Source organism: Zerene cesonia, chromosome 3 (genome assembly GCF_012273895.1).
Source record: "Zerene cesonia ecotype Mississippi chromosome 3, Zerene_cesonia_1.1, whole genome shotgun sequence".
Lineage (NCBI taxonomy): Eukaryota > Metazoa > Arthropoda > Insecta > Lepidoptera > Pieridae > Zerene > Zerene cesonia.
In genome coordinates, this window is record NC_052104.1 from 8,950,752 (window position 1) to 8,966,108 (window position 15,357).

The window sequence follows — 15,357 nt, forward strand, 5'->3', positions numbered from 1 at the left end:
ATAATGAATTTTTTCAATCTAATATTTCTTTCATATCTATAATAATATAAAGTGTTTGTTTGTTTGAACGCCCTAATCTTGGAAAATACTGATGGATTTCAAAAATGATTTCACCGATGGATCTGCACGTGATTCCTGAGTGATCTAGGCTATATAAGTACCACGGGCACAACCAGTCTGTTATACAAATTCTAATAATTGTTTGTTTGTATCTTGGAAATGCTTAACGAGTTTCGAACGATAATAACGACACAGCATCGAAAGTTTCGCCTATACAATTATTACAAGCGATATGGACAAAAGTCTCCCAGCGGTGACCTTCCTTGTAATAGGATATTTAAGCAATAAAAATCCGATACTTTAATTTTAACGAAGCACCCCTGAGGCACCCCCGGACCTATGAACCTATTATAACTAAGGAACGAAATTATTTTTGTATATTTATTAAAATGTAGTTTCCTAACTGAAACGACGGATCCTTCCGCATCCCTACAAGATTAGTCATCAGTCATCTCACGGTTCATACACATACGTATTTATCTGAGCTGATTTTGTGACTCCCTTTTTTTGAAGTCGGTACACCACTGTAAAATTACTATTTACATAATGAAATGGGATTATATTTAATCTAACAAATTTTCACAAAGCTGATCCGAATCGCAAAATTCCGTTTTGTATATATACAAAATTGTATGTGAGCCATTTTGTGAATATTTTGTGGATAGTTGAGATTGTTGTTTATTGGGTAAAGAATTTTGTTAGGTTTTTATTTCGTACCTACATCAAAAGGGATCAAGGTGATACAGCAGGATTCAGTTTTAAGTGTCACAATGTAACATTTATTAAAATTAAGATTATATAAACAATACTGAATACGATAGAGATTAAGGCATGAACTGAGATAATATAGGAAAATAAATAATTACAAATTGACAGCCGTAAGACTGTTGTGCCACGCGGTTTCACCCGCTTTTTAACCATCATATCACTCTCAGTCTCTTTGAGATCATAATAATTTTCCCAATAATTTCACCAAAACCCATCCTTTCTAAAGAATAACAAAGTATCACCTTGACAATATCGCTGCGCCCCTCCACCGAGCAGGAGTAGAGGCCGACCTGGTCGTCGTCCAGCCTTAGCAGCTGCAGCACCTCCTCGCCGCTCTCCAGCTCGCCCGTCCGCCCGCCGGGGGGTGTCAGCTCCCAGATTAACTGGAATTTTTGTTGAGAATTAGCTAATGAGTAATCTTAATGTACTTACAAACAAGCAACGATTACTGATTGACTGGTCTATCTACGCACAGCCCAAACTACTGGATAAGCAATGAGTATTTTTACATAAACAACATGAAACACTCCACGTTCCTTTAATTTGTGACACTTTTATATACTATTTAATCAGACAGTTCTATTTAAGTATCTCTAGGTTTTGGTTTAGTTCGAAATATTCCACATGAAGACCGCATGCCGCACTCGCTCGTCAACCTACATCAGCTTATAAATGAACCTTAAAATCCCAACGGTCGGTAGCCATTTGCATTGAGAATGCCGCGTGAGGAGGCCCATACAGACACGAGACCAGAAAATTCCTACCAATATCAAAACTTATATTATAACTAATTCTAACAACTTACTTTAGTTCTGGGCCACCCCGTGACCGGGCACGCGAGCTTCAGGTTACTCCAACGAGGCCTGGCCACTTGGCTCTCGTGATGCACTGGTAATAGAGCCGGTTCCTCCTCTGCGGACTCCTGGACTTCCACGCGACCCGGTCGACTGTATTTGGTCTTATCCGCATTTGTATTTGTCGCTATACATCTGTTAAATTTAATTATTATAATATTTAAATCCACTTGAGCAACAGTTATGTGTTGTTAACGAATTATTTTATTAAACTTAAATACAAGTTATGGAGGTGCAGATATTGAAAAATGTGTCGAAATAGAAGTGTAAAAAAACTGTGTAATTATTTATCCGAAATTGCAGACGTTATTAAAAGAAAGCTATCTTAGTACAACAATTATTCTTATGATCATATTTTAGCATGTAAGATTGAATAATTCTGATCAACATATATAATTGAGGAAAAGGCCCTTACTTGTACACTCCAGCATCCTCTCTCGTTACATCTGTGATCAACAGCTCGTGCGCTAGCTGATGATATCTAAAATACAAAGCATATTAAACACATAATTATTTTTAATTAAAAAACTATACCGCCTTCAAATAAGTAGAATATAAACTAAACCAAATTAAAATTTGACAGTTTTTAAATTAAAAAAAATTATTAAAACACATATACATGTAAAAACGTTTCTACCACGAAAGAAACTTAACAAAACATCGATCTACACAAGAAAACAATTCTTACGTTACATTTCGAAAGCATAGAAAATACTTAATAATTCTGTCACTCACAAGAACCTCAAGCGTAGTTTTATAAAGAAAGTCTAAAAAAGAAACAAATTCCCAAATTCGCTGTAACAATATTATAGTGTCGCTTATTGTTATGAAGTTCTTGGTACGTTACGAGTTGTGTACGATCTTAATAAAAGGTAGTTCGCTGAAAGGAAAACCTTTCAACGAACTACGTACAACAAAGTTTTTGAAATACAACACGTTAGTAAAGCAAATAGACAGTATATAATAGAAAATGAAAATATTAATTGAATGTTCATAGATAGTAGGGACCACGGAACCGGTAAGTCGTCAATAGATAAATGAGATAATTCTTTTTATTCAAAGTAGGTACAAATTCATATTATGATAAAATCAATTTGTTAAGTACACCCTAAATCAATAGGATTTCTGATAACGAATACGTTTCTGCTACATCAAAGGTATTTCTTCGTAATACGGAAACTTTAGGAGACACAATTTGGGCAATTTATGGATATAAGAAAGAAGATGATACTATTTATGAAATGTGATTGATGAAATGCCTATTCAAATTGAATATTTGTTGAGCTTTTTATACACTAGAGTTACGTCCGCATAGCAAAGCAAAAAAGACGGTCCGAGTTGAGGTTTCCGGGATAAAAACTATGCTTTCTCGGGTCTCAAATTTCTTTTTACCAAATGTCATCCAAATTATTTAGCCGAACATATTAATACTCGCATTTATAATATTATAGTAGCGATTTCTTGATTATGTACAGACCTAACTGTGAGTTTTGGAAACGGTAAAACTCATATGCCTGAAAATGTATCTTGTTCGTATTCCAGCGCGAAAAACAACATGAATTGCTTGGCATATTCGCTCATACAAAGAAACACATCGAACCGAAACTTTTGGCAAGTGATCTCTCACTGAGCCTGACCTTCCATCACGTCCAATGACTAAGCGAATCTTTAATAACTAATGATGCTCGTACAACGCTGTGTATTAGTGGCCTTATCATTGTGTCAAGTTATTCCTTTATTATATTGTCACTGTCATTAGGTCTATAGTACAAATGAAAACAGCTAAGGGACAAAAGCTTCCACCAGCTTCATCTCCAGAAAGTTAACAACTATATATTCAACTAACCTAGGATTATCAGGGAGTGTTTCTCCATTTTTCTTCCAAGTAATTACAGCGGGTGGACCTGAACCGATGCTGCAGGGTATCACGAGGGGCTGTCCCAGCTTCGCCGTTACATCATCAGGTTGTGATGTGAACTGTTTGTCCATATCTGTAAAAGAGAGTAATTGGATTATTTCTTTTAATATATGTATTTATGTTTGTTTACTATATTATCGAGATCTAGACTCATAGTTTTTAACCCCAGACGCTAAAACGACGGGTTGTTTGACGTGTCTATGTGTGTACGTCTAAATGTCTGTTGCATCTCAGCTCCTTATCGGATGAAAAATAGCGAATCAAATATTATATAGGTAGGATACAAAATTCAAACACAACATGAGATCGTGGTCTTTAAATTTAATTTGCTTCTTAGAGGAAAGATAATACAATTGACAAGTCAGTCGCCTAATAGGACGAAAAATACCATTTTCCCGTTTTGCTTTATGCATTACAGTGGGAGGTCAGCCAGCGTTGGAAAGCCTAAGTCTCTCAGCCTTATCTACACCCGAATGGGCGCCAATAAATTTGGCAACATTGATATATTTCAAAATCGAATAACTATTGACGAAACTAACATCCTAACAAACAAGTAACTGTCTTCACATTTCAATCCTTCTATAACAGTTTAAATACATAAATATTTATCATCGAACAAAAGATTGATCCAATAGTCAATATTAAATATAATTCCGACGTGAACCTTTCATTGCTGAATATTAAATTGCTTTCAAATATAAATAGAGCTCGTTAATAACAAATCAATTTCGAGGAACGAAGATAAATCACTAGGAAATAAATATTGAGGGAATCGACGTTATTTATTTCGTATTAATCATTCATTTCTTTCCTCGGATGGTGAACCGTCGCCATGCTATGAATGATAACATGGAAGGCTCGAAGTAAGGCATTCTATCATTATATATAACTAGCTGTAGTCCGCAGCTTCGCACGCGTTAAATTCGGAGTAATTTAATAGATGTTATACATATAACACTTCCACTACCCTATAGTTTGAATCACTCTACATACATTAAAAACTCCGACAAAACCCGTTGCGTAGCTTTAAAGATTTAAGCATATGGGTCATAGGGACGGACGGAGAAAGCGACTTTGTTTTACACTATGTAGTAATATTTATATATTTATCTTCTCCCTAGCTTGCTTTTTAAGGCTCATGTAAAAACATGTCGTTTGAGCAAATCTTAAAAGCACGTTTTGGGAATAAAATAGCTTACAATATTTCGAAAAATTCCATCGGTTTCTACAAAAATTCGCATATAATAGTTTTGGTCTGTACTGTTTACGGCAATTATGTATTAAATGTATGTTAATTTTGAGTGTGTGTTTAGGAAAATGGTGTTAAGGCTTGTTCGTTGTTTATCAAAGGTCTTGTTTCTAGAGTATTCACTTTGCTTAATCTTACAACTACTTAATCCAGACGTGGTCGGTAAACCTTTAATAAGAGGAAAAGTTTAGAAATACAGGTAACTATTTAATTTTTTGTTTAATAGCATTGAAATGCATTTGAATGCTTTATAAATGAGAAATTTTTGAAAGAATAGAAAAAAAAACATCTCATATACTCAACTAGCTGCACGCCCCAGCTCCGCTCGTGTTGTTAAAAGGGTAGCTATTGAAATAATAAAAACTATCCTACGTTTTAAGTTGCATCGGACTGCACACGGTGTGCTGATTTTATTAAAATCGGTTGAGTAGTTTAGAAGACCATCGAGGACACATATTTCATTTAGTGTTGAGTCCGGGATAAAAAAAAGAGTCGGTTTATGTTATTTGTAAAATATTTAATTGTGAAATGCTTTTTGTAAACGGTCGTGTATTTTTTGAGTTCATGGACAAACTACATAGATAAAAATTCACAAATCTTTTCTCTTATAACAATTCGTATAGATTTCATTACCATTGTACATTTCTTAGATACCTAAAAAACCTTTAGTGCCTTTTGAATTTACATTGCGAAACGAAACTCGGTCGTCCATACAAACTACTTGAATTAAACATTTAAATTGGTTAACAATAAACTCAATATGTTTATTATTTACGTGCTACACAGATTTAACAGGAACCGACATAAAAGGGCGCAGGAGATTTGTTCAGACTACCTATTGGAACAGAACTCTATGAATTTGCTAGCACTGAAACGCTTTCCAAATTGAATAAACCGCTGCATACTCGAACTTCTTTTGATTTTTAAATATTTTTCTTTCTCTGCAGTATGGAGATCTATATTTAGAGTCGCCAAACGCTTACATACGATGGAGGAAAATTGACACAGCTGATTTCTGTGTAGACTATGGAATTAATAACAACGTATCCCAAAATTCAGTTCTGGGGATTACTTGAAGCTGAATATCAGCCTCCAGTGTACAAAACATTTTATCAGAGTTCCGGTAATTATGTACCATATTGGATTAATTAAGGGAAAAACCGACACGTAAATGAGTGAAGATATAAAAATAACCTACAAGTGCCCAAATATATATAACTCAAAGATGACTGACTGACATAGTGATCTATCAATGCACAGCCCAAACCACTGGTCGGATTAGGCTGAAATTTAGCATGCATATAGATGTAATGACGTAGGCATCCGCTAAGAAAGGATGTTGAAAAATTCAACCCCCCAACGGCATAAAATAGGGGATAAATAAGTTTGTACCGTAAAAATTTATTAAGACCGCGCGGGCGAAATTAATTTCCAATAAAGGATCGAAAGGTACAATGAAGATATAAAAAATATATCAAAGATTTCCTTAAGCCACGCGGGCGCAGCCGCTGGAGCTATAGTAAATTAGATATTAATATATTCTGTTACTCTGCTCTGCTCAATAAACAGAGTAATAAATATACCTGTACATCATGCTGGCGGTAAAGATTTTGGGTTTATTGCTAACTAATTTAAATTAAATCAATTATTTAAGTATTTAGTGAGGACATTTGGACATTTTGTGGCGGAAAGTTTTTACGACTGACTTGATTAAAGCTTTTTTTATTCGTGAATTTTTTGTGTTTTTTTTTTTCACTATGGTACCACTAGAACGAAGATGCCCGATCCCTATTGAGAATGAATGTTATTTTGAATTTTTAGTTTTATAGCAGTGAAATCTTATCCTACTTCATAATAATCCTACTAATCCTACTAATATTATAAATGCGAAAGTGTGTGAGGATGTGTGTGTCAGTTACTCTTGCACGCAAAAAACTACTGAATCGATTGCAATGACATTTGGTACGTAGATAGCTGGATAACTGGAATAACACATAGGGAACTTTTTATCTCAATATTCCTACGGGATACACATACAGGGATAACCTACAAACCTAGCTGATGAATTTTCAATTAAGAAAGATTGGGGGTTTCTATATTTATATCTATATGGTCCATCCTCTATCTAATTTCTCTCTGTACGTCTGGTTGTCTGGAAGAAATCGCTATATACCGACAAAACCGCCAAGTGTTCATATTGTAATTTTATAAAGTTTTTGTATTTTTTATTAAAAGCAATAAAGAATAAATAAATAAATTGTGTTTATGCTTCAACTTACGGCGATAATGTCTCACATACACTTTTGTAGGTAAACCTATAATATCATTAGGACCCTAATTAATCCTACTTATGAAAACGTGCCAATCTGTACGTTGCTTTCACGAAATAATTAAGCGAATCAAAATTATGTTTTTTATTTTAGTGTAGCTGTTCGCCCGCGACTTCTCTCGTGTTGTCAGCGGAAAAAAGCAGAACCGGAGTTTTAGCCGCTCATGTCCTTTCTCAGTTCTGAAACTATCTCTGTACTGGATTTCAGCTAAATCAGTTTAATTGTTTTACACACAACATCCAGATATATAGACAAACGGTCAGACAGTTGCTTTCGCATTTATTATATTAATAAGATTGAAGATTATTTGTTTTTTCTACTTTTTCAGAGGAAATATGTATGGGGCTGAGCCAAATTAGATCGATGTAAGTGAAGTACTCAGGGATTGTAAGGTGAAACTACAGGGGCATAGGATCACAGCCTTCTAGGTTTACGACATTTATTCCCATTAAGGCATTAAGTGACTTACATGAGACACTTAATTATAAGCATAACTAAAAATTTGGAACATTCGATGAAAGAATGGTGATGGCGGAATATATGAGTAAATCCGTAGCGCTTCAAAGTATATCCGATAAAAACTGATTATCAAAAAATAAAAAAAAATGTAATTTGTTTAATTTTTTCACCTAATTTTATAATAATTTATAGCATATATTATATATTATACTTATTTCTTATAAATATATATACCAATTTACATTTAAAATATCTATAAGTATGTTTATATGTATGTATGTATGTTTATTCTTCTGCACACTCCAACAAGGGGCTACTGAAAATTAGCGCTGCGCATTACGCGTAGCGCATGCTGAGTAGTTACCCTTTTAGCAGCAAACCGATTAGTTGTAAGTCCACCTTTTTATTTTAATTTAGCATTATGTGGTGTTAAATAAACATTCTTTCCTTTTTTCTTCTTTCTTTCTTTCTAATCTCGCCACTTCACGGCTACGACCGAAGTCTTTTGCCCACCAGATCAACAGTAAACAGTTCTAAACTCATCATATCACTTATATAATTATTTTATAAATGTATCTCAAAATAAAAAAAAACCGCGCGTGCTACGCAATTGCGTAATTAGTTATTACATGATATCGTTCGCTTGCCGCTAGGTTGAGCGGAAAACTCGCAAAATATTTGCTCAGGCTACAACCCAGAGATAAAACGCGGGGCTATTTGGTGAAATAACATTATATCATATTATTTATACACATATTAGGCACGTTACACGTGCAGGGTGTTCGTTGACTTCATGAAAAAAAACACTTATCAGACATTAACTGCGACACGCTTCTAGATCTTTCCATGTTTACACGCGCCGTTTTTGTAAAGTAGATATTTCCGCAAGTTTTCCGAGGATTGTGTAATTGAGATTATATTTGTTTATATTTACGAGTGAGCGATAAAACACATGGCCGAAATTATATAATTTATCAAACGTAAACGGAGGCCTATTTCCTTCTGCTAGCCCTTCTCAGTCCATTATTTCTTTCCAGTCATCAATCCTTTCCTTATCCCTTAAAAGCGGGCAGCGCATTCTCAGAGGTCTGAGCCTGTGAATGTTCATGGGCGGTGGTGATCGCTTACCATCAGGCGAACCACCAGCTCAGTTGCCCGCTATAACATAAAAAAAAAACGTTATGAGGGTAAATAAATTATTTTTAATAGTGGTATTTATAAATTGATGCTGCCACAACTTTTAATGATATATTGTTATTTTATAGATATATTAAAATTAAGATATACGTTATTTTTGATCATACATACCACTTTTATTGATATCATTTCGGATAGTGTATATATATAAAATATAAAAAAATATTTTTTTCAATATAATCACAACACTCGAATACTGGAAATTATACTCATCAGATATTCGCACTGTCGAATGCTTTGTTCCGTTGCTTTGATCAAAATATAATTTTCTGAAAAACAGTAATAAACTAATTCAAAGGATTTCATAAAATATAACTCGATTCTGGATGCTAAAATCTTTATCAATCATTATTTTGCTATCCTTTGCCGTAACACAAAATATTAGAAGTACAATTAAACAGTGCCTACAATATTATTATATAAATAATCTTATCTACACGCAATTTTGCTTCCGAGCATACATACTGTCATATTATAAACTGAGTTATACATTACTGTATATTTAAAACTAGCGATCAGTTCCGGCTTCGCCCGTGGTACATATATAGCCTATAGCCTTCCTCAATAAATGGGCTATCTAACACTAAAAGAATTTTTCAAATCGGACCCGTAGTTCCTGACATTATTGCGTTCAAACAAACTCTTCAGCTTTATAATATTATTATAGATTCCGACTAGCTTTCACACTCATATTTACACCTTTCCGTTCTAAATCAATTAAAAAAAATATTTTAAAGTGTAACATTACAATAAATAAGCTTTCCACACACATACATCAGCGAGAAAACGACACCCTAAATCCCAACTATGCAATAAGGAAAGAGGAAGCGAACTCCCACAAGCAAGTCAAACACGAAACTTTAGGTTACAATGTCTATCTAAGGAGCCCTAACAGCCTAATGCGTACCTCTTGGATACGAAAATATCGGCTTGTTCACAAGATAATCCGATTATACGAAGCCCTATTACTCGATAGTAGAAGTAAGCTGAGACAAATTGTTATTCAGCTGTTATTTAGAGGTTTAAATTATATAAATAATTGCTTACTGCTATTTCTAATGAAAATAAACGCCACGTGTTGTGGCAATGAAGTGTGTGTCTTTGAGTTAATCATGAACATTTACTATAATTTTATTTAGAAATTGAAGACTTTAATGGATTTTAAACGCGCTTTATTCATTATATTATAAACCCGACGTTTAAAACACTAAACTGTAAACAGTGAGCGTGGTCACGGGGAGTCTGAGATGTTACATGTCTTGAATAGATCGCGTTTAAAATCCGTTAAAAAGTCTTTAATTTCTGAATGTATAAACTATAAATACTCGCGTAAAATCAAACACAAGAAAATAATTTTATTTCAATATTTTAATTAATCTAACACACCATTTATAATTCTTTTATATTTTTTATCACACTTGACTTTTTTAACTTGAATTATAATGTTGTAATTCCTGTAATTAAATGTTCTGTATTTCCTGTAATTAAAGTTACAGAAAACCATGTACAAAGAAAGCTTTACAAAAATTTTACCTGTATTCTTTGTTGGAAATGCTTTATTAATACCATAAATAAATAAACAATTCATTTTATTATTAAATTTGCAAATATTTGTAGATATATATACATCTTTTTAACAACTTTTATACCAATGATTAATAATGAAGAATAAATCTAGTTTGAATGATAGAAACAACTAAAATGTCTCACTTGATCTTATGCTGAGTACATATTTCAACATAGTATGCATATATGGTACTTATTAAACCCCGGCGATCCTTATCAGGAGAATAACATAAACTCATGAAACTATTGTATTGTCACCAATCCTTGATAAGTGTACAAAGTTTGAATTAAATCTGTCCGTTTGAAGTTCAAAATCCAGTCTAAAGGAATCGGATACATATATATACATATAAACATACTGGAGAAGCTTTTATAAGCATGTCAAAATAAATATCATTACTTTGATGCTTTCTTCCAAAAGTGATAATGAAAAAGACAATACAGATAAAACATGTCACTGTCAAATAAATAATTTTAATACGTTAACAACAACAATTATAAACCCTTCCGGAAATAATTCCAGTGTGAAACTTCAGAAATAAAACAATAACACACTTGAACGAAAAGTCCGTATTTAAATCAATATCATAAAAAAAAATCTGCGTAGTAATTCCAAAGGTATGAAAAATGGAGATGGTAATAACGGCCTGAATGAGAGAGTAACAAAGGGGCTGGGACAAAGGCATCGCCGGGGAAAAGGCTTGTATAATAAAGCCGCAGCTCAAAAGGAAATTATTAAAAATGTTTCTTGGTACTTTTAATAGTTTTTCGAGTCCTTAGACACGTTGCGTGGGATTTAAATACTGATCATTTGATGATTTATCGAGAATATTAACCTAACTAATTTGTATAGTTCCGTCACCCCTGGTGGTGTATGGAGCAGATGATATACATCTGTTTCACTAATCGATTTTCTTTGTGAAGGTGAGCCTTCGGTGTTCTGCCAAATCTAGATTTTTTTGTGAGATTCCACTGGGAATCGAACGCAGAACCCTCCCGTTTTACGCTCACGGGTTAACCCCTATTCCTACCAACGAGGCGGTATACATAACTAATTTATTGGTAGTATTTACCCATTTAATTTTTAGTTTTATAGCATTGAAATGCTTTATAAATGAGAAATTTTGAAAGAATAGAAAAAATTTGATCATTATTTACACATTCTTGGCATATTTATGTGTTAATAAAGCGCTTAAAAGTCCAAATTCAATAATGTTTATATCTATTTTCATCTATACTAATTACATTAAGCTGAAGAGTTTGTTTGCTTGAACGCACTGATCTCAAGAACTACTGGATCGATCTCCAAATTATATCATCGTTATATATTATGCACGTGATCCTTGAGTGCTATAGGCTATGTATGTACCACGGGCGAAGACTAGGCGGGCCGCGAGTCAAATATATCTAATGAAAAATTAGTTACAACTCGGTATTCTTAAAAAATCCTTACCAATAAGACCAAACTATTGGCACACCAAAAACAACGTTTTAGCAATTTGCGCCTATTAGGTTCATCCATTGCCTAGCTACGACAACAAGTGATGTAACCCTAATTTATGGGGGCTAACACATACTTGCCTGATATGGTACCCCACATACAGGGTACATGAACATCCAATTCATCCTCTGAAGCAATAAGAACACGACATGCTTCAATCAACAGCTTCCCGAACACTTGGCGTTCGCAGAATCCAAATCAGACGTATCGATAATTGATGAGAAAGTGCTTTACGTGGAAACGGTGGTCTCAATTCGATTCTTGTAATTGTTGTCTACGGTGACTCAGTGGTTGGAGTCCACACGCTTGGGGATCGTGGGTACGATATTGCAAGAATGTATTAATTATTATTATCAATCGTCTCAGCTAGAGAAACCTTTGGGTCAATTCCGCTGCTAGTTTATTTAACACTTTTTCTAGGTTATTTTCGTTCACTGTCATTTTAACTGACAGATAAGATAAACAGAAGTTAATCTGAAGTTGGGATATTGACTATAAAACAATACTTACGTCATCATTGAATATTTCTAATTAAGTACAACGCCAAATATAATGGCTGCCTAGTTAAGTAATAATATAAATCTCAAGAATTCGTATGTTTTTAGATCCGCATCTAAAAAAAAACTATTTATGTCTTGAATAGTTAATTTATTGATTTATATAACATCATGTACGGCACAGTTGAAACCGGCGGGCACAGCTAATATAAATATACGTAAGCTACTCGTTTAATACTACCAAACCAGACAACTAGCAACTAATTCTACCCTAATGTGTCCATTCCCACAATATACAAACAGGCTTCGCAAATCACCTCAGCACCGCAACGAAAGGATCCCAGCAACTCATCAATAAACAACGAATACAAAACATTTCTAATGTAAATCGCAAGTCCATTACAAGACACATCCGAACGTTGTAGCGTGTCTCAATTTAACTTGTATCACAATTTAAGCCCATTCGGTTGTGCCTTAACTCTGTAAATGGATGAGGGTAGTTCCCTGGGACAGATGTACCTACAACTTTAGTAGCTTTTAGATGGGGATTGTAATTACTTATTTGATAGCATTTTTCGAGCTGTGTGTTTTAATGTTTAGGTGGGTTTTGGAGTCATGCTGACAGTACGCTGACCGTTGGGTGCTGTAAGCCGAAATGTATGACCCTCTATAAAGCGATTTAGAAAAGCGCATGTCACGTTATGGATGCGGGTTCGAATCCCGCCTCATCATCGAAGTTTTCCTTTAATATAAATTGTAATTTAAACGTCAAGATAAGACTATTCTTTAATTCAGAGCATAATCTTTCTGTGTGAGTAATGGGCAAAAAGTAAAAAAGCTCCACAATGGGCATCACATGATACTATTGGCAACAGAAACTAATTGAAAAATTAAGAGACAGTCATGTCAAAGGATGATAGACACAAATACATTAATAAAAAGATCTCTTACGCATCTATTATCTTGTACTCAATTTAAATTAGAATGAAAATAATTCTTTACATAGTATTGAACTAAATATTTAGCTACGTTCATAAGTTTGACATCAATTATGTTACTATTTTTAACATAATCGATTCAAAACTTGTTTTTCGATGCTAGACAATTTTTTCCTTGAAAATATATTAAAACTGGAAAAAGAGGTTATCGGAAAAATGCAATTACATTAATCGCTAAACTAATTTAGCATTGAGTGCGATTTGAATATCGTCTCAGTTTTCCTTATTTGTGTGGGCCTTTTGGGAAGAAGTAAGTAAAAACACAGTACACAAAACGCAACATAGTTTCGGGAACATGCAATAAATAAATCATGATACATAATCTTAGGACACAGTTTAAAATTGGTTAGAAGAATTCGATTTTCACGATTCATCAACGCTTCACTGTATAAACATAACACGACTTATCAAATCTTCATTTATTCTCATCGACCGACATTCCCAAAGGCAAAGACGAAGAATACATTCCATCCACATTTTTCTTTAATTTAGTATAATTTTTGCATACCAGTCTCAAGTATGCCACAAGGCAGTATTCTCGGGCCTATCTTATTCCTGCGCACCGCGGTTTCACCCGCGTAAATCCGTATCCCGTAGGAAAATCGGGATAAGTTGACTTTTTGTTATTCCAGTTGTTCAGCTATCTACGTACCAAATTTCATTGCAATTGGTTCAGTAGTTTTTGCGTGAAAGCAACAAACACACACAAAGTAAAAAATATATGAACGATCTTCCAAGCATTGCCGAACATATTCTCTATTTGCGCCCGATGTATCTATCACAATATCTGGTAATAAATTGTTTACTGCCTACAAAGACAAAAAAGCTGTAGCTACGATGCTGAATAGATAACCCCTCATAACTTGATAAGTTACCGCTATAATATGCAAAACATACTCCGTACTCACATGAAAACTTAAGGTTAACTGGGTACCCGAGCACCGCGCCCTCGTGGTGACGCACTTTGCACTGGTAGATGCCATCACCACCACCATTCTTGCGCACTTCCAAATTATTGTTTTCGGAGACCCTGCAATAGAGAAACACGAAAAAATATATCGCAGATCATGGTTGGCCGAGTGGTAACGAGTCGCACCGGTATGGCGACACACTCAGGTTCGAATTTATATAATTTTTTAAATATTACAAGTTATAATAATATTAAGATAATAATAGATAATAATAGTGAGATTATGAACATTGCCAAATAAATCGCTATTTTAGGACACTTCTCCCCATAACTTTCGTGCCCATTAACAAATCAAGCACAGCCCCTCTCTGTTACAACAAATTACTACCACTTCTATGATCTAGAAGCATACCGTTTGTACGAGAACTCCCTATCTCCTTTCCGCCAAGCGGCCACTGGCCAGGGCGGGCGCTCGTCGTCGAGTGGTGGGGGCGGGCGGCGCGCCTGCACGCGCGGCCACTCCGCCACCTCGCAGGCCAGCACCGCGCTCCGGGGGCTCGGTGACCATGTTACCGGGACATCTAAGGAACAGTTACACCGAAATTAGAATTTCCCCTTGAAAGTGGACACCACATTTGCAGAGATACTACCTCTGCAAATGTTCATGGGCGGACAATGGTGATTGCTTACCATCAGGCGAACCAACAGCTGAGTGTCACGCTTATATCATAAAAAAATATATTAGGCCATGTTACCGGGATACGTATTTCATATAGTATTCATATATAGTATTGCTATACTGCATTTGTAATAGTCATAGTTGTGACGACAAAAAAATGAAAGATTACCACACAATACATTTAAAAATCAGCTTCTTAATTAACAATAAAGACATAAGACTTACGCGCTTAAAACTCTGGCAGGCAAGTATCTATGCTCTGTATCAGCTATGATCATCATAACTGATATAGAGCAATGAGAGGATTTACTTGCTGGCATAACATTGCACAAACCTTTTTCTGGCGACTCCAGACTTGTACAGCTTCTCTT

The 15,357-nt window shown here is 34.7% G+C and overlaps 1 protein-coding gene across 4 annotated transcripts in view; it reads right to left on the reverse strand.

The window, feature by feature from the left end:
* Window positions 1-15,357, reverse strand: part of LOC119836083 (protogenin A-like) — an 81,250-nt gene that overhangs the window by 15,864 nt on the left and 50,029 nt on the right. For all 4 annotated transcript variants that reach the window (XR_005288080.1, XM_038361324.1, XM_038361333.1 and 1 more), the window contains exons 2-7: window positions 14,720-14,888; window positions 14,306-14,427; window positions 3,529-3,673; window positions 2,098-2,163; window positions 1,634-1,817; window positions 1,071-1,211 (exon numbers count right to left, since the gene is read on the reverse strand). Coding sequence is in view for 3 of the 4 variants with exons in the window: in XM_038361324.1 (XP_038217252.1) it covers window positions 1,071-1,211; window positions 1,634-1,817; window positions 2,098-2,163; window positions 3,529-3,673; window positions 14,306-14,427; window positions 14,720-14,888 (827 nt within the window). In the remaining variant the exon portion in view is untranslated. The remainder of the gene's footprint in view (window positions 1-1,070; window positions 1,212-1,633; window positions 1,818-2,097; window positions 2,164-3,528; window positions 3,674-14,305; window positions 14,428-14,719; window positions 14,889-15,357) is intronic.